The sequence below is a fragment of the Mytilus edulis genome, chromosome 13 (genome assembly GCF_963676685.1).
Source record: "Mytilus edulis chromosome 13, xbMytEdul2.2, whole genome shotgun sequence".
NCBI classification, from domain to species: domain Eukaryota; kingdom Metazoa; phylum Mollusca; class Bivalvia; order Mytilida; family Mytilidae; genus Mytilus; species Mytilus edulis.
The window spans coordinates 38,694,900-38,718,227 of NC_092356.1; the positions used below are offsets into that span (position 1 = coordinate 38,694,900).

General features: G+C 31.9%; 1 protein-coding gene across 1 annotated transcript in view; it reads right to left on the minus strand.

Moving 5' to 3' along the window:
• Positions 1-400: 400 nt before the first annotated feature.
• LOC139500294 (uncharacterized) overlaps positions 401-23,328 on the minus strand; it is a 58,810-nt gene continuing 35,882 nt past the window's right edge. The window contains exons 33-51 of the mRNA XM_071289037.1: positions 22,828-23,014; positions 21,853-22,064; positions 20,005-20,237; positions 19,137-19,290; positions 18,341-18,522; positions 17,583-17,723; positions 16,720-16,888; positions 15,684-15,825; positions 14,804-14,925; positions 13,463-13,602; positions 12,620-12,767; positions 11,212-11,415; positions 10,731-10,937; positions 7,009-7,767; positions 5,982-6,194; positions 3,465-3,560; positions 2,721-3,052; positions 1,641-1,848; positions 401-790 (exon numbers count right to left, since the gene is read on the minus strand). Coding sequence (XP_071145138.1) covers positions 513-790; positions 1,641-1,848; positions 2,721-3,052; positions 3,465-3,560; positions 5,982-6,194; positions 7,009-7,767; positions 10,731-10,937; positions 11,212-11,415; positions 12,620-12,767; positions 13,463-13,602; positions 14,804-14,925; positions 15,684-15,825; positions 16,720-16,888; positions 17,583-17,723; positions 18,341-18,522; positions 19,137-19,290; positions 20,005-20,237; positions 21,853-22,064; positions 22,828-23,014 — 4,127 coding nt within the window. The 3' untranslated portion in view covers positions 401-512. The remainder of the gene's footprint in view (positions 791-1,640; positions 1,849-2,720; positions 3,053-3,464; positions 3,561-5,981; positions 6,195-7,008; positions 7,768-10,730; positions 10,938-11,211; positions 11,416-12,619; positions 12,768-13,462; positions 13,603-14,803; positions 14,926-15,683; positions 15,826-16,719; positions 16,889-17,582; positions 17,724-18,340; positions 18,523-19,136; positions 19,291-20,004; positions 20,238-21,852; positions 22,065-22,827; positions 23,015-23,328) is intronic.

Genomic DNA, 23,328 nt, shown 5'->3' on the forward strand with positions numbered 1-23,328 from the left:
GAATTGTTTCATATTTTTCATGACTTTTATAACTGTTCATACGGTATAGATTTTTCCCATTGTTGAAGATCGTACGGTTGCCTATAATTGCTCACATCATTTTCATTTGACGTTTGGTGGATAGTTGTCTAATTGGCAGTCATATCACATCCCATTATTTTTACATAGCAAGGAAGCGAAATAAGTCCTGTGTTGCATTATTTTAATTACAACAAGACGGTGCAAAAACATGTTGAAGGCGAGCATGTGTGCAATATGTAAATGTATTTAAACTGTTCGGTCTTGTTGAAGATTAGGAGTGATGACAATTATCTAAACATTTCTTTCAATGTAAGATTATTTGCTGGTGTGAACAAGCATTGAAGATGAAAAAGGCTGAAATAATGAAGATATTGTATTTAAAATACTAGTGTAATACAGAAAATAATAACAGATGCTGCTTGACACAAGCGCCTTTTTACATAGAGTATTGCTGTCATGTCAACGAACTTTAGATGTTAAATATCTCTTCATTACACAGTTAGAGCAACAGTTGTTGTCGTATGTTGCCCATGTAATCCAATAGCTGTAATTGTAATATAGATATTCATTCCACTGTAGAATTTAACTCGAAGTGGGACATGCATCACAAGAAATTCATTTGTCGTCTCCTGCCACTGTACAATATCTGCTCCATTTGAAGCTGTCCCTACAGACACTTCATAGTACAAGGTAAGTGCAGAGGTAAAATACGTATCCCAGCTTATGATTAAAGTTCTGTTCTTTTCCGACATTGTGATGGACTTTGTTTCTAAACATATATAATGCATTCACTTATTATGTATTCATATAATGTTATTGTATTGTCATTAAGATATGTGTAAAGATCTAACGAGGAATATACCCATAGTGTAGATAAGATAAAAGACTTCTCTAATAAAGTTTGCAACAATCTACAGGTGTCTATACACTATGTCAAACTCTAAATATTCCCAAAGCTCTCCTCATTTAATTCATGTCTTCAACTTTTATCTTCCCGATTATTTTCATTGATTATTTTCGTCATCTTCGTTTACAATTTACGTTTCTTATAAATCCCAGATCATTGTTCTAGTATGTGCTGGTTATTTCAAAGAATATTTAAGCTTTAATTTAATATCTGGGTAATGTCTATATGTGGTAGATTTTTGTTTTCCTTTTGCATTGGACTTACTTTGTTAATTTCTTAAAAATTCTTTTTTGTTGAAGTATAAGATGGTAATACATGTTGAAGATCCTTAAATGTTCTCCAATTGTTTGTATTGTTAAATTTAAAAAAATCTAGAATCACGTAATTAAAGATACCAGACTTATATTATAATCAATTGCAACAGAAGATTAAATCAATAACAATGTAAAAGAGTATTGAAAACAACAAAAACCTAAATGAAATAAATAATGAACATTATAGTTGTTTATTTCTGTGTCATTTGGTCTCTTGTGGAGAGTTGTCTCGTTGGCAATCATAACACATCTTCTTTGTTATAATTACCAAACATTTTTGTACAACTTGTATAGTACTATTAGTTTTGCATTGCTTCTTAATACGCGAACGTCAAATACGTTTATATGTACCCTCGAGAAAAGACAAAACTATTTTAAGTAATAAAACAATAACATACCTGATACTTTAGGATTTTTTGTAGACACAGAAATATTTGTTGATACAGGTTGACTTGATAGAAATGCATTATTAATTGCTGATACTCTTGCTACATACTGTCCATCATGCAATTCAAAACCAGTCATACTACAGTACATTACACCATCATGATCATAAAGAACTGTCTTTGATAATGAAACCGTCTTGTCTTGGTTTTCAAATTCAACCTAGAATATATAAGGTATATTTCGTTATAATGTGAGGAGGACTTCCTACTGTCGAGACTGTCTAATTAACTATTTAGAATTGTTTGCCAAATAGTGAATCTATATCAATCATCAAGATGATTACATAGAAGAAAGGAATGTGACTTTTGAAAACCTCAGTACAGTATAATGGGAAGTTTTCACGTCTAAATATTACAACTCAAATAAAATAGGCAACATATAAGAAAATTTTCTTAACGTTTAATTGAAATCAATTGAATTGTTCAAGAGAAGTTGGAGAAGCAATTCTATTGTAGAGACGGAACGGTACTTGTACATAAAAAATCAATTCGAACAATGAAATAATATAAATATTTAAGTATGTAGAAAAAATGTTTGAATACGTAATTGAACAGTGGTATACTACTGTTGAATGTATCTTCCAAGTAATGAACAAATAGTTGTGGATGTACGTTGTCTTAAGTAATTATGATAGAATCATTATATTGCCATGTCAACCTCGAAATTCATGGTATCAAGAAATAATTACAAGTGCAAATTTTTTCTAAAAATTTCAAAGAAATTGAACTACTGATTTAAAATAATTGATGGTAGGAAAACACAATGATAAATTACATCTACTTCCACAATTATCTTTAATTTTTTACTTCGATGATATCGGTAGAAAAATATCGCTTTCATGCACACAAGCTGTGTTTTATGCAAAAATGTCAGCAGGAATCTTTGAGAAATGATGATAAAAAAATAACTACATTATTTTGGGGATCATCAACAAAATAAGATACTGTACAAAGTATTCGAAAATAGTGGACGATAGTTATGTGTGTTAAAAGTTTTAACTAAGATTTAATAAAAAGATATTATCTACTTACAAGAAATGAATCTAAGCGTGATTTATCTTCAAAGCCCATCCACTTTAACCGCACAGTAGAGGTGTTTCCATGAAAGTTTGATTTACTTTTGTATTCCGTAATTGGTTGGTCAAGAATTTGAATCTCAGCATTCTGAATAGATGGAGGTCTGTCTGATATTGTAACACCATCGGATGATTTCTTGCTGTATAAGCCTGCCTTATTGTGACACCGTAGTGTTACATAGACCGTCTTTGATGACAACAAGCTATGGTCAAATACTTTAGACGCAGATGACAGTTCAGACGATATTCGAACAAACGCTTGGACCTCATTACCAAATTCACTAAAACCTATGAATAAGATGCAGAACTGCAATTTTTTAAATTAAAGTCGTGGACATCTCATTTTTTTTAAAGCGATGAAATGCTTTAATGTTTGCATTTAACAAAAGATATATTTATTTCGATTGCAAATTTTACATACTTTAATTTATTGCACAACAAGTTTTTCTCACGCTTCCTTAAATAAAACTATGATGTTATAATACTTGTGCAACACTATTTTTACTGAAAGAGAAATTAAAATTACAGAAAATTTTTCTGCGGATGTATAAAACTTACAGGTACAGCCAATGTGCAACGAAATTTAATTTATATTAATACATCTTGAATACAAATCCAAATCGCCTACATTTACTGTAAATTGTTGATGTTAGTCGGAATTTTTAGGTACAAAAAAGTAATATTAAGCATTAAAACCTACCAATTGCCCATTCACAATACGACAATCCGGACTCCAAATCTTCTACCCTCCAGTTAGCAATGATTTCATCGGTTGTTTGACTGTCTATGTCATAACCTACATTATAATAACATAATATCAGGACGGATTCAAAAATGCATTGACAAGTGACACCAAATCTACACTTCTTGCTTAAGGTACTTTATTAATAGTTTTATTACATTTTGTGGAAGATTATTATTTAATGCAGTTATGGAACTTTCAATGTTTTCTATAAATAAAATGAGAAATATTTGCAAATATATATAATTTGTATTTGGTAGATTCAAATAAATAAGAAACAAACATAGTTATTGTTGAATTATTTAAAACATAAGCATAATCAATGCGACAGTTCATAACACTTGTTCAAATTTTGCTGATCGATTCATCAACGTTTTTTTTTGTGATTCTTGGAACTTAAGGGTATCACTCGAAATTTTGGACCAACTATTGGATAAACATTGCTTCCTGTAGAACCTAGTCAAATTTGACCCGTCTTAGTAACTCATGTGCCGTCTTTTAACTCATTTTTCTAGTTAAATGTTACTGCTGGTAGCTGCATTGTTTGCATGTTTGTATTGTATGTTATACTTTTACGACATATGGACTAGATCAAGCCCAATAATTTATGTGTTTAGACCAACTTAGATACGACAGTATTTTATACGTAGCGACATTAAATATAATAATTATAAAAAAAGAAGATGTGGTATAATTGCAATGAGACAATTCTCCGCAAGAGACCAAATGACACAGAAATTAGCAACTACAGTTCACCGTATGGCCTTCAAAAATTAGCAAAGCTCATACAATATAGTCAGCTATATGAGGCCTTGAAATGACAAATGTAAAACAAATCCATTTCGTAGATGCAAATCAAGGTAGCAAACAAAAACCGAGGGAATTGCATTAGCTTAAAAAGAAGATAAACCCAGTATATTAACAGTGTGAGCGTCCTCTAAGCTTGCATCACTCGCCACGATAAATCCACTCTCCGACACAATGTCACGATTAGCTATAGACTAATTCTCAGACCAGACTATTCAGATATATAAAGGTTTGACTTAGAAGAAACACCGTCATAGCTAGATAATACAATTAATTATCTAATTTCCACTACAATTTGATATTAATTAGTATTGTAATTTTCACTGTTAAAAATAAATGTTAGAGAAGTCATACAAATCTAATATTGAACTCCATCCAAATTCTTTCTTAATTTTAAGAACTCGTTTTAGAAATTCAAATGTGACGTCACTTTGTGCGTTGCACTGGCTTTGGCTAACACGGCTGTGTATTTTGTAATGCATCCGTTTTTATTCTGTAGCTCGTCACAACTTCAGTTTGATCATGATTATCAATATAGTCATTTTATAAAATTTAGTGTTTGCAAAAGTATGAATGATTTTAAATAATAAGGATGTTCTTGTCACAGGCGGATAACCCGGGTAGTATTGGCCCATTTTTTTGAAGTTTTTGGTCCTCAGTGCTCTTCATCTTTGTACTTGTTTTGGCTTTCAACTTTTTTCATCTGAGCGTCACTGGTTAGTCTTGTGGGGACGTAACGCACGCCTGGCGTATTTTTTCTTTAACCTAGTACCTTTTGTTGGCTATTGTTCGTTTGTTTCTCTGTCCTATTTTTTCTCTTATTTATTTGTATTGTAGTCCTGTCATGTAATGTTCTCATTTTTATGTTATAATTAACATTGCCATTAAAGCGGGAGGTTTGGCATGCCACTAACCCAGGTTCAACCCACCATTTTATTTCTTAAAATGACCTGTACCAAGTCAGGAAAATGGCCATTGTTATATTATAGTTCGTTTCTGTGTGTGTTACATTTTAATGTTGTATTTCTGTTGTGTCGTAGTTCTCTTATATTTCATGCGTTTCCCTCAGTTTTAGTTTGTAACCAAGATTTGTTTTTTCTCTATCGATTTATGAATTTCGAACAGCGGTATACTACTGTTGCCTTTATTTAAGACTCTGACTACAAAGTCTGGCTATATTCACTACAACAATGTATGTGTTGATCGTTGTTGTTTGACTATGCGCAGACAACTGGTTCGTTTGGAATGTGGTGCTTTCAATTCATATCATGTTATCCTTTGTACGAAATGAATCAATTGGGACAATTTTATTTCCTAAACTAATTATACCTGTATATCTAATAGTTATCATGCCGAGTATTGATATTCTGAGCAAGGCGCCGACCATTTATCGTTTGTAGAACTGTTTTGATTTTGTTTTAAATACATAATTTGATTATACATTTCTAACACACCTAACAAAATTTGATAAAGAAGAAAAAAATACAGCTATAGATTCTATTTCAAGTTACAGGGGAAATACTCAAAGATAAAGGTTTAAAATATGGTGTTTAATGTCATAGATAATAGAAGTTTTCATTTTGGTTATAATTTAACAAAAAACTTGATTCATAAATTAGATGAGTGGGCTGTGCCTTACTAATTAAACTGAATATCTTATATACCTACCAATTCCATCATAAACGAATTCTATATCAGGAGGTGTCAGGTCAATATAAAGGGCTTCTGCTGTGGCTACTGCCGACAATCCAGCACCATTGATCGAAACAACAGTTATGTGAACTGTAGACGTATGTGCTAATATAATATTATAATTGTAGGCGCAGGTGTTTAGCCCAACACTTGTATATCTCTGTATTTCTGTGCTTCCCTCTTTGTAACCTTTCAAATAATGTAAATTTCAATAATAATGCACAAAAAGGGACATCATGACGTGTTTTTTGTCAAAATTACCTTAAAAAATAATTTGCATCCATTTTATATTTTTAAAATTACAGCTTTGTTTTTTTTTTACTTTGATTATGTGGATCCAGGGAGGCCGCCCTTTTGCTTTTGTTGGAATAAGTTAGTTTATTAAATTTGGAATCACTGAATCGTGACTGGAGTGACGTTGCTAATGGCAGTCAGTGCTTAAAATGAAGTTATGGATCCGGAAGTGCTCTGTATTTACTTTCCATCTGTAATGTTCAAGGACAAGTAACGAGTCGGATTTAGCCTTGTGTACCACCTTATAAGCCTTCTATTATTTTGTGAATTTTATATTCATTGAAATACATTGTAATGGCACTGCGTGATGCCATAATGTATTCATATCATGTGTACAAGTAATATGTTCTGTTAAGAAAAGTTTCTTGTTCGTTACTATATAGAGTTTAAATAAAATATGTCACTTTTTGCAACACGACGGGTGCCACATGTGGAGCAGGATCTGCTTACCTTTCCGGAGCACCTGAGATCACCCCTAGTTTTTGGTGGGGTTCGTGTTGTTTATTCTTTAGTTTTCTATGTTGTGTCGTGTGTACTATTGTTTTTCTGTTTGTCTTTTTTATTTTTAGCCATGGCGTTGTCAGTTTGTTTTAGATTTATGAGTTTGACTGTCCCTTTGGTATCTTTCGTCCCTCTTTTTTTGGCTTCCAAGGATTGAACCAAACATAATTCGATCAACATTGGGTAACCCTCCAAAAAATAAACTTACCAATTGCCCAGAGATATTCAACAATAGGACTTTCCTCATCAATAAATTGCCATGAGGCATGTATTGATGACCATTCATGTAGCCAAATTGCGTGAGATAAAACCGGATAAGAGTTTGTCTTTACAACAAATACTTCAGCCTTAGAAATCTGAATATTATCGAGTAAAACGCCTGTTGTGTCGTCCATGCTTCCAAATGAAATATTAACATTTATATTCTTAGCGGTAAAGAAAAATGTATGAGGATGCCAGGATACTTCAATGTCAGAACCATGTTTGTCTTGCTTTTGGTACACAAGAAACACATGTCTTTCATTTCCAAATTCAATATAACCTTCTTTAGTAGAAAACACTGAATCTTCAAAGGGGACATGAGCAGTAAAGAATTTAATGCTATATGTGTTGTCTATTTGTAAGTTATTTAATGTCTGCAATACACTTCCTCTGAAAAATAAAAAAGACCGACCATCCATAGCAATAGATTTTGATGAACCCAGGACGCAAATACAATCCTGATCAGAAGAATTCCAGTGATAAGGTTTTGTATATCCACAAATATTAGCTGCGGAAATGTTTGAAATGTCTACAAAGTCATTATCAACGTCTTCAAATGATGGATTCTTTATCATACTTTTTTCAGTGAAAATCAGCTTTACCGGTTTTGGTGGGGTTTCATCCATTGTGACACCATCCGAGGTTGCAATGTCCGATACATGGCCAACAAAATCAACAGCATATACTTTGCTTATTAACTTAGCCCCTAGAATATAAAAAGAACTAGCAAGACAATAATTCTCACATTTTCAATATAATTTTTCTGCTTATTGATTAATTAAGGATATTTACTATTAAATCGAAGACTTCATTTTGTTTGTCGATTCTCTTGAGATTTCTTTAACAATAAATCAACGAACATTCCTCTATGTCCTAAAGGTACCATGCGTTTTTCTGTATACTATGATCCGACATATGCTATAAATAAAATATATTTGCTATTTACTATCAATTCCGCGGTTGTCACTGGTATATTATACAGTCCGCCAAAAGTTAAGCACCACTGAAATATAAGTGGCAAATTTTTTTTTTAAACTACTGCGAAAAAATATTAATGTTTGGTGTTATGAATTACCTTTAACATACACTAAGAAAATTCATTTCGACCAAAAAGATTGAACTCCAATAAAGCAGTCAAGCAAACTCTTATCAAAGGTCATCTGCGCGTTTACAAATACACTGTTTCTCCAGGTGGTCGTGTTAGTGTTCGTACATTGGTTTGTCGACTTCATAAAGGCAACAGAAGAGCAAATCGTGGTGTATAGAGACCTGTACTTACAGGCAGGCACTCTACCGTCAGGTTTCAATGGGATAATGACTATCTATGGTTGAACATAAGAAGCTGACAAAACACTCATTGGTATGATGGGAGTCAGTTTCTTTTACTGCCAGGAGACGCCATATTACGAATTTCGCGGGGAAACAAAAGGCATTTGACCAAAACAATGTTTGCACAAGGACTGCATTTAGTGCTGGTGGTGTTCCAGTACGGGGCTGCCTCTTATACCATTATAAATTGATTATGCATAATCTGCAGGGTAACATAAACAGACAGACATACAGAGATTTGAAACCTTAAACCACTGTTGTCCCTCATTTTAATAATTCCCTACTTTCGTCAACATTGTCAAGACCCTTGTACATGGACGACAACGGTAGACCACACAGGGCAAGGATTGTAACAGAGTTCAAAGAGCAACAAGCCATTTATACTACTTTTTGCCTTCCATGTCTCCATACATAAACCCTATCAAACTTGTTTGAGATGCCATTGGCGGAAATCTCAAACGCAGAGATCCACCTTCACAATATTTTGTCGATTTATAAGTGGCATTTGTTGTTTAATGCAACATATTTCCTCAACTCAAGTTGTGAAGCCTTAATTCTAGCTTCTATCGAGAATGATACGTCGTGTTATGAAACTGTACCGGAAGAGAGGTTGTTACACATGCTATTGACTCAAATATTGAGATTAAATTTGCCGAACATACCAAAGATTATGTGTAGAAAATTTTAATGATATTGGGTGATCAATTGTTGTAAAAAAATAAAATCACAGTGAAACTTAAATTCCGTTTCTGAATTGTGTAATTTACATTATTTCTAAGAACGAAAAACCTTCATGCATATAACCTTCATAAGTGACCAAAATTATATTGCTGGTTTGTTTATGGTATACATTAGCAAAATTGCTATATGATTGTTTTCATTTTTTCGAGGAATAATTGAATTTTTAAATTTGAAAAAAATAAATGCAATAAAAATAAGTGGTGCTTAACTTTTGGCGGACTGTATATATAGACCGAGAGTCTCTATAATGACTATATAGTATAGGATTGTGAACTTAGAATTGACAGTAAATAGCAAAATCACTTTTTTAGTGTTTATATGTTCAAAGTATACAGAAAATTAGAAGAAAAAAATTTAAAAAAACTTTGAAAAAAGGGTGAGGGACCAAAAACATTTGTCCTGTCACCAAGTACCTTTCATTTTTGATACTTTTCCTGAAATTCTATAGCCATAAAATCTTTTACAAAAATTGATTTTGATTTTTTAATTTTATTGTTTTAATACCACTTTTAAGCACCACATTTAGGCTATTTCGTGGCGGTCAGTTTTTATTGGTGAAGGAAGCGGAGAAAACCACCGACCTTCGAAAGGAAATCTGACAATCCTAGTCAATTGAGATTGGAGTCGAGTGCACCCGCACGAGCGGGGTTCGGAATCACAACCTTAGTATTGACTGGCTAGTGATTACAGTAGTAACTACTAAGACCACTCGGCCACCGAGGCCCCTTTTTATAAAAATTCATCATACAATAGTTAACATACTTTTACCCACGCTCTAAAGTGGTGTGTTCTAGTATTATTTATCTAACTATTTTGCAGTTCTTTTGTTTTCAGCTTTGTATCAGAAAAATTGCAAAACACTTTTAAATGATTAACAATTTGTACTTATAGCTATTAATTGAACATAAACTTAAAAAAGATGAGTGGAAGTGCATTGGAAAGTAAATCTATGTTGGTGGAGATTTATTTCCCCGAGGGTATCACCAGCCCAAGAGTCAGCACTATTTGTGCTGACATGAATTATCATTGAAATGGTTATATTTATAAATTAACTGTTTACAAAATTTTGAATTTTTGAAATACTAAGGCTTTTCTACCTCATGCATAGATTACCTTAGCTGGATTTGGCAAAAGTTTCAGGAATTTTTGGTCCTCAATGCTCTTCAACTTCGTACTTTATTTGGCCTTTTTAACTTTTTTAGATTCGAGCGTCACTGATGAGTCTTTTGTAGACGAAACGCGCGTCTGGCGTATGTACAAAATCTAGTCCTGGTATCTATGATGAGTTTATTTACGTAAAAGTTTAAACGTCATATATCAAAACAAATATTTATAATTTTCTTGCAAATATAATTAATTTTGAAGAACGTATTGGACACACACAATTAAAATGAACAAAATAAAAAACTTGACATTTCTAATAAATCTCTTTTCCGTGTCGTTTTTAACACTTTTTTTAATTCTGAAGATCAAGGAATTTTTTTCTTTTTTAATTATAATATGCGATTCCTGAAGTTTTTGTATTTTGCCATGATGTGTCGTCTTAATTGTTTTATGAGATTTGATCATTGGTAGACGTATGTTACCGTACTTAATTACCTGAGTGTATCATAGACGAGTTGATAGATTTGGATACTGATCTTTGAATACCAACATTTTGAAAGGGTAGCACATCACATTCCGTATTGGTGATTTCATTTTTAACGCACCAGTAATACTTCTGAATACCGGAGTCGTGATCTACAAAACCACTCCAGGATGCACCAACAACCTCTGAGCTGTTTTGAAAATCAATTTCCTTATGTCCTGCAGAATATAAAAATGCTCATGGAAAACTGCCCCTAGAGTGCAATTGAGAATTTAATAACAAAACTGCGAAATTCAATAGTTTTTGTTCCTTATCATATTGATATATCTTTTCAAGCTAATATGTAGATATTATTATGAAACTTAAAATAAACTGTTAAAGAAAATGCAGTACTGGTTGTTTTTTTAGAGACTAGTTTGCACTTATTTATTCACGTTTATATCGCAGTCTTCAAATAATTGTTTGATTACAGTCGTACTATAATAAACTAACCTATGCCGTCATGCACAACTCCGACTAAAGGTTTATCTATATCTACAGCAAATCCATCTGATGACAGTGTACAATGTTGTCCAGCATAACTGTAACCAACCACATTAGAATAATACCAAACACCGGTTAACAGTGGAACTCGGCTGATATCAACTGTTGATACTGATCCAGGAATATCTATTTCAACTTTGTGTATGTCATGACCTGAAAGACATTTTGTTTGTTGTGTACACTCAATCATAATAAGGAGGTGTGATTTGAAAATAACTCAATAAATTACCGTAAAGCTTGTTATTGATGTTTAATGAAGATGTCAAATACAACTATAAAATGAAAAGATATATGTATGTGTAAGTTTAGTGCAATAAAGAATGAGGTACACCATATTGTTTCTTGTAAAAAATTGTTAATTTTCGAAAGTTTTCGAAACAAATATTCTCTGTACATATAATTATATTTCAAGATTGTATATGATTTTTACAGTATGCAATCATATGCTCTGTTTTGGAAAAAAATAATATTTCTCTTTATTTCTAATCCATAATTATAAAAAGAGGTTTTTGAAAAAAAAAACATGAACAAAGAGATCTGATAATGCTGATGAAGATTACGTGTAGGAGGAAAAAATCATGGAGTAATTTCCATCCGTATAGAACACCCAAATGCATAAAACACGTGTATGAATCATCGAAAACAAATATAGACTATGTTTCCCGTAACAGAAATTGAATTTAGACCAGTTGATGCTGATGGAGAAAATGATGTGTATAATATTTGCATCCCCTTCTTAGACAGAAAATTAACAAGTACTACACACATACTTGTCAAATAATCTTATGTACTATCTATACATCCAAATGCGTAGTGTTAGAGCAATCCTGCTGAACGTGTATTCCAAGAAGTCCGAATTAGTTTAAACAATATTTTATTCAATAGATCAAATTGTGATGTATAAAAGATAATGTATAATAACCAATGTCGATTCCATGCAAGGACAAACAAATTAAGATGAAGACAAATATTAGATTTTTAACTGTATACAGGTACAAAACTAGTTTTGTAGACACTCAATTTTATTCATGTTATATTGATCAATAGAACATCAAAAGGTAGAGATGAGAATATCAACATAGAAAAGCACTGTACTCCACTATATATGTGTATCAGATGTAATACTATTTTATGCAAAGCAAAGCAAATATAATGCTAAAGCATCTTGTTTTCATATAGTTTGATAACTAATGTTGTCACGAATGTTGCAGAAAAATAAATGCGTATCTGTCAAAGTAAATGCTCTCAATAATAGTCCTATGTATCTGAATTTGTTTTCTTGTAACAATGATATAAAATTTAAAAACATACATTATCGTAAACATACATTATTGATGCTCTTAAATATAGTACATACCACCCGGGTAAGTACTCAAATAAACATGGAATTTCTCTATAACAGTGCTAGCCTTGACAAATGCTTTTTGCCATGAAACAGAAAATAGCCCGCCTCGTAGCATATAATCAATATCCTTCTTCCGGTGGCCAGGTAAATGTTCCATTACCTAAAAAAATTACTGTAATACTTTTACATTATCTTAATACATAAACCAGTTCTAACATTATATATTTTTGATTTCCAAGAAACCAAAATTACATAATTTCTCCTACAAAATTATTTGCAGTAACAAGGTTTAAATGTATTTCGGCCAGGGTCACTGTTTTTAGTTGCTCCAATAAACATTCTCCCGAAATCTACTTTGTTCGTATTGCATTCCATAGAAAACTACAATTATCCTTATATTACGTTACATGAACACAATGTATCATCTTTAATATTTTCTAGAATATTGGTGTTTAGATAATCTTTACTTAAAGCGAGAAGTACATATCTCCCCGAATATGACGAATTCTCCGTTTCAGCATCTTATGTTTTGAATGGTAATATTTTCGAACGTGTCAACCTAAATTCTGTGATTGGTTAAAACACGTTATCGACAATGTAAAGTATATCAATGACGTGACGTTATTTTCTTAATGGATAACGATCAATGAAATAACATACAGTCCTTAAGTTTCGGTAAGAAATTCTTGCACAATAAAATTCATCATCAGGTGATAAATATATTTTAAGTGTCCTTCTTGTTCAGTCAAGTATAATAATGTACTATTTTAACCTGTCCTAAATATGAAGTGAGTTCACGTTAACGGTTTCGTGAGATCGCAACAAGGGATATCAAATTATAAATAAATTCCTTACCCCCGCGCCAACAAAGTTCGTTGTCGTCAGAGGTTTTGACATAACTGTAACACCATCAGATTTAAAGTCAGCAAAAGTGTTACCGTCATACCATGCTCTGACAAAGAATGAGTATGTCTGAAACTCATTTAGAACTTTTCCTAAAAAAACATACAACATCGTTATCAGTTCGTTAAGCAGTTAACAATTTACCAAAACTAGTTACAAGATTACTTGTAGAAGGCCCTGTTAGAGTACATTATAAACCACAAGCTATATTTCAAATTAGTTAATGTTCATATTTTGTGCTATGAAACTAGTAAAACTATCATTATATTTTATATCTACATACTTTTAGCTTTTTGACTGATGTACTTATTTTTTTTATTATTTTTTTTTGGGGGGGGGGGGGATTTAGGCATCAATAGTTAACCCAGGCTTTAAACAAGATTTTTTTTAAAGCAAACAGTTCATATGATGAAGACACATCTGTAATCTTTCAATCAGTTTAATTGAGTCCTGGAGCTGGCATGTCACTAACTGCTACATTTAGTAGTCCTTTGTTAATTCGTTGACTAAAGGTAAGGGGAAGGGTTCCGATCTCGCAAAACATTTTAACCCCATCACAGTTTTGCGTATGTCCTAGGTCAGGAGCCTCTGGCCTTTGTTAGTCATGTATGATTTTTGATTTTAGTTCATTTATATATTTCGGAGTTTAGTATGACGTTTATTATCACTGAACTAGTACACATTTTTGTTAAGAGGCCAGTTGAAGCATGCCTCCGGGTACGTGATTTTCTCGCTGATTGCAGACCCATTGGTGGCTTTCGATTGTTTCTGCTCGTTGGTCTAGTTTTTGTCTCTTTAACTCATTCCACATTTCCGTTCTCAATTTTAGAAATGAATATTTCTTAAAATTAAATATGCGTTAATCTATTGTTATATTGGATGGAAAATTGATAACTATATTTGTTTTTATGAAATGCGATGATGAATTTGTAGACCAAATATCAAAATATCTTATTTGATAAAAAAAACCTTTCGAAAAATGTAACCCTCAATGCTTATCAAATTCTTTCTTCATTTGGCATTTTATTGTTTGAATTTAAGAGTCACTTACAAGTTGTTCATAGACGATACGCGCGTTTATCGTACAAAACTACGAGTGTTGTTTCTTTGCTTAGTAGAAATATATATGAGAATAAAATGTTGTAATATGTACCATACATGTTGGTCATACTCTTTTTAAAAAATCAGAGTTAGTAATAAAGTATTTCTTTTAAAGATATTGTACACATCCTTTATTGTTTAATATTGTTATGTTGATAGAAGTATTCAATTTTATCATTTTCGTAAAGCTACCTCTAGGTAGAGTGTAGACAGCATAATCTATTTGACCACAAGGATGCCAAACATTCTCCACAGAGCCGTCAATTATCCCTTCTGGTTCATCAGAGTCTGTTATTCCTACACTCCATTCATACCTGGGGGTAAAATTCATATGTATATATGAAGAAATTAACTGTGATATATTGGTTCAGTTTCTGAAAGTTTACAGTACATTTTTAGCAGTGTACTTCAGTTATCTATATCTGAATTAGATATGTCTAATGCACGTATATATTAAGAAGGACATGATTGTGAACCTTTATTACACTAACAGTACAACAACATAATAACATAAACATAATATGTTCACCTCACACGATGGCCTGCAAACCATATTTCCTGTTAAGGATATGACCCATACAAATCATTATCACACTTTAGATCATATGCTCCTTATTTAAGTCTGCTCTGCTAAAAACATTGATTCCAAACCTGTGTATTGTAGTTATGATGTATTTGCGGATTTTCTACAAGTTTATTTCATCAACTCGAGTAACAATAACACCTTTGCAAAGTGTATTAATTTTGTCTTACTAACCTACAATCATGTTTTTATATACTAACCTTGAAATGCCTATAAATTTTCGAAAAGTAATAGCACCAGGTTTTCATTTTTATGAACATGTAAAACTTGTTACAACGGAAACCAAGAATATTAGTATACTGTTATGCGGACTCGATCTAAATCAAATGGGGTGTTTACCTAATGTAAGAAATAACCCTTTCATAGGAGTTCCAGGAGTTACCACATTATTTTAAAATATTAGCGACCAATATGTTTTATTGCATAATGTAATACAATAAAATTTCTCATTTTTATTTACTCTTTATAATAAAAGCCTTGTGTACCTACCATTGTGGTACTAAACCCTGAATTTGAACTATTCTCCATCTAGCTGCTAGTGTGTCATGTGATGGCGTAAAGTTGATATCCTCTGTTTTCCCTTGTCGTAAATCATTCAAATCATAGATAGCAATTAAGGTGTTTGTGTTATCTAAAATTGTTTAACATACTTCCATTCACATTTTGCAAAATTTCAAATAATAATGTATAGAACGATATTTTTGCTGTAACATCGACACAGATGGATAATATTGAAACTCGAATGTAAGAAAATAATTTGAATTGAAGATACTTGAAACTTGTGAAACAATTTTCTATTTCAAGTTGATAATGTTTGACTAAACATTGATGATGATATTATGGATTTTTATGAACGCAATCTTACAAGGTTGTTCCTATGGTCAAGTTGATATGTTAATTCAACTGTGTTGTCAGGTGTTAAACAAACAAAATGATCTAGAAAAAAGAAGATGGTGTATGAGTGCCAATGACACAACTCTTCACAAGAGGACACCAAATGACACAGAAATAAACAATATTATGTCTATGTACGACCTTCAACAATGAGCAAAGCCCATACCGCATAGTCAAATACTTATAACCCCGAAATGAACAGAAAACAAGAAAAAAATTAATTTATGTACAAAATTTCTTGACTTGAATATTACATGCGTTATATGTCAAATTCGAAGGTCAATGTTATGGATAGATCCTGATGGTACTTTTCATAGTCTAGATTTAATACATCTGCTGGCCAAATATTGGTTTATATAACAATACAGATATGTCCTTTGACATGACTTTATTATCTCATCAAACTATTGGATAAGTTCTGTGTTTTGACAACACAGCTTTGTCCTTGCTTCCTTGACTCCATTGAAGAATGAGCATTTAGTTAATCTACATTTTCAGTAGAATTCATGTCTAGATTGGTTTTAAATTGTTAAAATATAAATATTATAGTTATTTGTCCTACTGTAAGGTATATGAAGTACAAATATATACAAATACAGCCATAAAATAGAGCATTAAAATACTATCTTACTTTGTGTACTGTCTACACAAAGCGATTCCTCAATAGGACATCTTTGATCTTTTGGTGCACATACACAGTGTCCTAGACATGTGCTTGAAGAGCATCGTCGTATCAACTCAAGTGAGCCACCAGGAATCAAACGGAATTGGTTATGAATCATGTCACTTTGAAGTCCAACCTAGATAAACGAAATAAACAATAAACAACAATACTTGGAAGTAGATTTGTTCCTATTTATAAGATGTTTTTATTTCGACAGGCATATACGTCTGCAGCTTTACATGTAAGTACAACTCAAGAGACAACATCACACATGCTGCTTGTCATTACAGGCAGTGCGTATGGTGACATAAAAGGAGGATTCCGAAGGTGTAAGGCAGAGAGTAATATGTTTTTCTACATAAACGAATAACAACGTCATAAAGTTGTGTTGCCCTAGCTCGAGTTATCAATAGAAGTATATAGAATTTAACATCCAAATTTAGTGCTAAAACAAATAAATGCAAGAAATAAAAAAAATATGTTCTAAAATAATATCAGAAATATTATCGTTTATGGTTGCAATTAGTTCTCATTTGATAGTTTTGTTTTTTCTATGGTTATATCGTAAGTTCATAATGACAAGAAATGTTAAATGATTAAAAATTAATGTATTTTGCTACAGTATGTTCTTGATAGTAAGGTCGTATTCTTCATTCAAATCTGATTTTTATTACCCTGCTGCGAAGGAGGCACTTACCTTGAAGATGTTACCGGTCTTGTTTCGTTTTAAGCTTCTGGTCTTTTTTATCTGTTTATACAGATTGTATTAAAGTATTGTCAATAGATTTGTTTATCGATAAACTAATATTGCGTCGTATTTAATTTCTTACTTTATTAAATGCCCAAACACTGATGAACACATAGTCGTAGTCAGTTAATTTTGAAGTCTCTACTTCAAAAGCCTGCACTTTACCCTCATCTCCCTTGTCTACACCAGAACCATTGTGGTGAAATTTCTTTGGTTTATTATCCTACAAACATACATATACACTTAAGTTATGAAACATAACTTAAAGCACTCGAAGTTATGGACAGTTTCTTTATCAATTGGGCTTTTATCAAATCTAGATATAAAGTTACATAAATAATAGGAAGCTTCTTTTATGTGTTTGTACTATTGTGTTTGGGCATGTTTATTCATTAATGCAGATGTTTATAGAGTTCAGTCCGCAAATTAAATATATTACTATTGCCATTTACAAATTCTATATTTGTGTACGTACTTTATGTGTTTTTGTAACATACCTCTCTTCTTTTTGAAAGTGGAAAATCAAAATAGAAAACATGAGAAAACATACAATTGGATACATTTAGGCAAATTTTGAATAAGTATTAACAAAAGTTGAAAAAAAATCAAATCAAATCACTCAATAAAAAAGGTTTAGGAAACAAGATGCAGTTAGACAAACTCCTGAAAATGACAGCTTTTCGTATTTGTACACATGTAAATTCCCGGCTTCAGTATGGTGTTCTTGACTTTTGGTAAAGAGTGAAAAAAATGAATGTTGAATGTTGATAAAATTGTTAAAGGGAATGTAATTGGAAAAATTATATTTAATCTAGTTATATTATTGATTTGAAAACTAACACTATTAAGATCGTCAACCATATATCTACTTCCAACCGATACCATATAATAGTGTATACTAGAATGCAGATCAGAGAATCCTATCCATGACAACCACAATTTGAATGTTGACCATTTCATCCACCAACCATCAACATGACGATTTAATTTAGCAGCATGGTCCGTTTCAATAGCAAACGTGCCTTCAAATTAATGTATGTTGAAAATAATATATTGATATATGTTCTCATTGCAAAATAGTTCAAAAAATGATGAAGTTGAGAAATATTTCCAGCAATTCTTCTTCCTGTTTTCATTTTAGCAATTGATGTTGTTAAAAAAAAAAATACATCGAAAAGTTCGTGTGTCGTTATATGAATAATATCAAGAGAAAATATGTTCTTTTTTATGAATAGTGGATTTTTCCTGCAGTAAACTCCTTACTGTAAAGATAAACTATAAACCATAAATTATAATATAAAGAAATACATAGTGATAAAGATTATAACACTGTTGACTGCTGTGGCCTTTTTTGACATTTTTACGTATTATGTCTGTTATTTCGTTCACACATCGTTGTCAATATGATGGTATTTGATTCAACTATAATTATATAAGTGAGAGGTTCAGCTAGCTATAAAACCTGGTTGAATCCACCATTTGTAACGTAGGAAAATGTCTGTACTTTGTCGTTATCCATTATTTTGATGTGTTTGAGCTTTTATTTTACCGTTTGAATCAAAATTTCCTCTGAGTTTGGTACTTTTGTTATTTTGCTTTTACATCAAAACATGCTTTTGAATTTTGATATCATTACCTGCAATTGGTGGTGAGTTGTCGACGAAAATACCACCAGATGTCTCTCTCACGCATAGTTTAGCCCCGTTACATGCAATAACAGTAACAAAGTATGTGCCACCATCGTGAAGATTCAGTCTGGTATAGATATAATCCCGGACCATTCCATTTAACTGTTGTAGAAGATAACATTGTACATTTTAAACCACATTAATAATTCATCTTCAAATTGTACATACTAGATACCTTGAAATCAATAATATCAACCAGTCCATTTATTCTTAGTTTGCATTTGTCTGTTTTCTGGAATTTAATATAAGTTTAAATATGCCTGTAGTCTAAGATTATACTTTATGGCCATGTGATGTCAGCTTTAAAATTAGACGCTCCTTCTTTTATTTCACAAACTTAGATATAATACTAGAGTGTGACCTACAGAATAAGACTTCTCGCCGGGTTATGATTACATCAGCAACATGATCGGGGCTACATATCGAGCAAGATATGCTTATCATTTTGGTGTACCTGATATCACGCCTGGATAATGGTGGGGTTCATTTTGCTCAGTTTTTCTTTTCTGTGCTGTGGTTTGTATACTATTTGTCTTTTAAATAAAGACAACAGTTGTATACCGCTGTTCGAAATTCATAAATCGATTGAGAAAAACACAAATCCGGGTTACAAACTAAAACTGAGGGAAACACATCAAACATAAGAGCAGAATAATGACAAAACAGAAACACTAAAATGCAACACACACAGAAACGAACTAAAATTTAACAATGCTTTTATTTTTTGATATAACATTGTAAATTAGTTTATGACTTCTGCGTTTGAATATCCTATAGCATTTTTCGAAACTGTATACAACTTCTGAAATGTATTACCTCTGTAGACGTTGAATTGATTTCGCCACCTCTGTGGGAGGTTAACGATATATACTGTCTCTCAATATATGATTCCTCGTCACTAACTTCCCATGAGACTTTCAAACAACTTCTATAAATAATTGAGTTGTCCATCATGGATCCCAACTGCTGAAACAACTCAGGTTTTCGACTAAAAGTTGGAGGGGAATCATCAACCAAAACGCCATTTGATGTCATTTCCGAGTAAAGACCTGTATAATTCAAAACAAATATTTTTTGGAAAAGTGATCGTTTCTACATTTGGTTCATTAAATAATTGTATATCATGATTTTGATAATAAACCGTCATCTTGATTTTTATTTATCGTCTGAAGGTGTGTTGCTTCGTTTCTTTTATTTATGAAATATACTCTATCCCTCAGTTGTAAAGTTGTTAAAATTAACTTAAATGTAAAGAAACAGACTCTTTTGATATTGGGTTAAAATCAATCTGAAAAATGAGATTTTTAAATATATGCATTATCAATTCAAATTGATGCTACATAGCTAGCTCGTTCTGTCAGTGTTTTTTTTTTTTAGTGAAACTTTGAATAAAACTATAAGAAATAGTGTGTCAATCAGATACTTAATGGGTCATTCGATCAAACAAAATTAAGATAAATGGATCATTATACAGGTGGAAACCCGGTTGAAACAGAACAAAAGAATCGAAGCTCTGTGTTAGAGAAGGCGATAAATGCTTACTGTAGTGTTTGCTATAGTAACAAAACAAAAACAAAGTTAATAGAAACAAATAAAATAACAATTTTCTTCTCAATTACGAAGTGTTCTATTTTAAAAACACTATTTGCAAAAGGTTTCAATTTATCTATTACATAGTTAAGCAGAACAATTAGATAGCAAGTCGACGACATGGGTATATATCAAGTTGGATGTAGAAAATGCATAACCTCCGATTTTTTTTTAAAAATACCACGGAAGGGGAACATATTAATCTATTAGTTCAGCAATTTTCCTGTCTGCCCTTCCATTATGTGGCTTAAGAAAAAATTCTAAAAAATGGGTAACAATTGTATCGAAAAGAGAAAATCGAGTGCACCTTTTTATGTTGGGACGCGTTTGACTTGAATATTTTGTCTTGAAAACGTACAATGCAAGAATATTTGATCCATCATCTCGCTTCAGATTCAATTATTTTTATATATTAAAGCTACAGGTTGGCTTTATAACATAAAAAAAATCACAGTACTAAAAGATGAGATATATGGGTCAAATGAAATACCTACCTAATGAATCATAAAAACAGAGTAGGTGTGTTCAAATAGCTATGTTTTTAATAAAAGTACTTGACGACAGTCTTTCAAGTTGGATGATGAAGATGCATATCTTCGAAAAATAATTGTGTGTAATAACTATAATTTATAGTTTTCAACCACTCAAAAAATCTAGTCTGTCCTTCCACGAAATATTTAATTAGAATTTTTTAAATGTTTATGAATTTTCAAAAACTCCACCTGACAACCGATTAGACAATAGTTTTAAGTTGAATCAATGCAGACAAGATCATTAACTGATGCTCATTAGTTAGTAGATATATGTGTCTTGTAAAATACAACTGACATATAAGAATGGTAATGGTGCTATGCGGAGAAATTTATCGGTTTTCAAGAGCAAAATTGACAGCGCGTCATCCCTACAATGGCTTCCATTTCTACTATTGTGAAAATTAACTGGCGTAATGGGGAGATAATTTTGACGAAGTAAAATCCTGACAGTATAAGAATAAAGCGTTCCAGACTAGGTAACATATTGAAGACAAAAGAGGCAAAATGTATCATTTATACATATCAGTTATATGAATAGTACCTGCTTTGTTATATGCACGAACAGTAACGTAGATTCTGGAGTTAGTTGGGATTGGTTCAATTATATTTGGAAACACAACTATATCCGTCAATGGCAATTCAGTCTGTGATATAATATCATTTCCTCCGATTGATGTTCCCACTCTAATGGAGTATTTATCTAAACTTGATTGCGGATCATTAAAACCATGCCAAGTTGCAGCTACATATGATCTGAAATCGTATCAAATTATTCATTTGTTGATATTAAAACAATCACAATAACTAAGAACACTTTTCAGAATAGCAATGCACTGATTTTTCATTACGACAATATTATATTCTAATTCAACACTTCATTTTTTTTATGTTTGCAATCGAAAACTGCAGCACCAAGATTTTGTTATTTTGTTTAAATGAGGGTTCTTCTCTGTTTTGCGTTTTCAAACCTTTTTTTTGAATTGTGACCGTCTGTTTTGCCTTTGACACACTTTAAATCGTTTATAATTCTGTTGTTACGGATTTAGGATGTGAACTAAAAAATGGTTGTTACGTTATTTTATTCTTTCTGTTGTTTTTTTCTCTAATGTTTATCCGATTCATCCTTTTTCTTGAATATATCTATTATTAATCAATGTGGGTTTATTTTTAATTTCAGTTATTCAGCGGTCAAATATCGATTATGACGTCAAATTTAGCGCTTTACTCTTAAGTCCTATTGTAATTTCATAAAAAAAAAGCCACCATGATCACAACGTCACATTAAAAGACAGTGTCTTTTCGCAGATTATTCAAAAAGAAGTATTAAAATTGTCTGAATATAGTCTAAAAAAAATAGTTAAACAGATTCCACCACAAATCTTGCTCAAAACGATTTTTACTTACTCCGGACAGTTTGAATTTTAAATTTAAAACGCAGTTGATGATTCATTTATCCTTAGAAACATACCGATGTTTCAGTGTTTAATCACTATTCTATAAACCTATTGAATATTACCTAGAAGATTGATAGTGTATGTCTGTATAATCTGCTCCATCCTTTATTTTTCCAATATTTGGAGGACTGTTGTCAATAATAACTCCATCAGAAGTAACAGAAGAACAAAGGTCAGCTGTATTACATGCAGTAACTGTAGTTAAATATTGCCTGCCGACAGCAAGATTTATTCCTCTTAAAACGAACTCTGAAACCAAGTATACATGCAACATGTAAGTGATTTCTTTAGACTAGCTATTTTCCAAATGCCGTTTTATGACAGTGGAATGAATTGATCGTTTCGTTCACACACGCCTTAAGGCTTACAAAAACGATTTGAATTCAATAAATGAAATGAGCGGGCATAATGCTTCTTATTTATTTAAATCGTTAATTCATTTCGTTCATTCCGCTCTTGTGTTAGTTCCGTGTACGAGTACGCGTTCATCATTCTAGTAGCTGAAAGTAATTTTTTAATAAATTGGCTGGGTTCTCAGAGGTCTTTTGTGCAAATGTGACCAC